Raw genomic sequence first — 1,294 nt, forward strand, 5'->3', positions numbered from 1 at the left:
ACACAAACACAAACGCGCACACACACACACACACAAACGCACACACACACACACACACACACACACAAACGCACACACACTGAACCCCCACCTGCAGGAGGCCGCACCGTGTTGGACGATATGTACACAAGCAACCAAGAGAAACTGGAAACCATCATGGAGAAGCCTGTACAGAGGATGACGGACTGGGCCTCTGAGAGGAAGCTCAAACAGTTCTTCCAGGCTTGCAACGACCTCTACACTCGGGAGCAACTCCGAGGTTTGTGTGTGAGAGAGAGAGAGAGACCCAGGTCTGACATGATTGACCATCGTGTACCTGAGTACGACAAGAACAACTATGATCGAACAGATGAGCAAGTCCTTCGTGACTACGAAGAACAACCTGAACACCCGGACACAACAACTAAAGCTAAAAACATGTCTCAGTTTACTGGTAGTGAGCCACCATTAGTTCCAGAATTCCAGGTTACTCTTGGTGACGCATCTATTGCGGCATCTAAAAAGTTCTCGGATCATGAGCTTACCAGTCTTCCCACATCAAAGCAGGAAGAAGGTTTAAGGCGTAGAATTGGACAAGAAAAGCCCCAGACAGATTAGTCCTGTAGGCATACTTATGGTATAGAAGCATGTTATTGTTCTTGTGCTTGTATTGTATACATTTACTATTTGCATTGTTCATTTCATAAACATGTTGTGACTGTTGCCTTAATAAGCTATCCTTCCATCTGTGCTAATAATGTAAGGAAGTTGTTTGAGTAGGGGGGGGGAGGGGTGTGATGTATTGTTAAGAGAAAGTAACTGTGTGTGGTTGCAATCGTTATATTAAGCAAGTTATGGCCTTTATATCTGTGTGTATCACGTGACCATTTAAGATGTGTTTTCACGTGATCACTCACAAATTACGGCAGTTCAGTTGAGAATAAACCATCGAGCAAGTAGATCTAGCACGTGTCGTGTTGAAGATACTATAGATCTAGTCATCATATTTTCAAAAATGATAATTATTTTCTTTCGTTGAACCTTTTCCCAAACAGGCAAGCCCTTCTTGGAGAAAATTGTGGCGAACGTTGGAGGCTGGGACGGGATTGGTACGTTTAACGAGTCTACCTGGGATATGAACTGGGCCTTGAAGAAAGTACAAACTGACTTCTGGGTGGACGCTCTGTATGCCCCGCGGGTACGTGTTTGTTAAACGATCTGTCTGTCTGTCAGAGTGTCTGTCCCTCTGTCTGTCTGTCAGAGTGTCTGTCCCTCTGTCTGTCTGTCAGAGTGTCTGTCCCTCTGTCTGTCTGTC

The 1,294-nt window shown here is 45.1% G+C and overlaps 1 protein-coding gene across 1 annotated transcript in view; it reads left to right on the forward strand.

The window, feature by feature from the left end:
- Positions 1-90: 90 nt before the first annotated feature.
- LOC106013041 overlaps positions 91-1,294 on the forward strand; it is an 11,571-nt gene continuing 10,367 nt past the window's right edge. The window contains exons 1-2 of the mRNA XM_013087738.2: positions 91-259; positions 1,035-1,177. Coding sequence (XP_012943192.2) covers positions 121-259; positions 1,035-1,177 — 282 coding nt within the window. The 5' untranslated portion in view covers positions 91-120. The remainder of the gene's footprint in view (positions 260-1,034; positions 1,178-1,294) is intronic.

Source organism: Aplysia californica, unplaced genomic scaffold (genome assembly GCF_000002075.1).
Source record: "Aplysia californica isolate F4 #8 unplaced genomic scaffold, AplCal3.0 scaffold00631, whole genome shotgun sequence".
In the NCBI taxonomy this organism is placed as follows: domain Eukaryota; kingdom Metazoa; phylum Mollusca; class Gastropoda; order Aplysiida; family Aplysiidae; genus Aplysia; species Aplysia californica.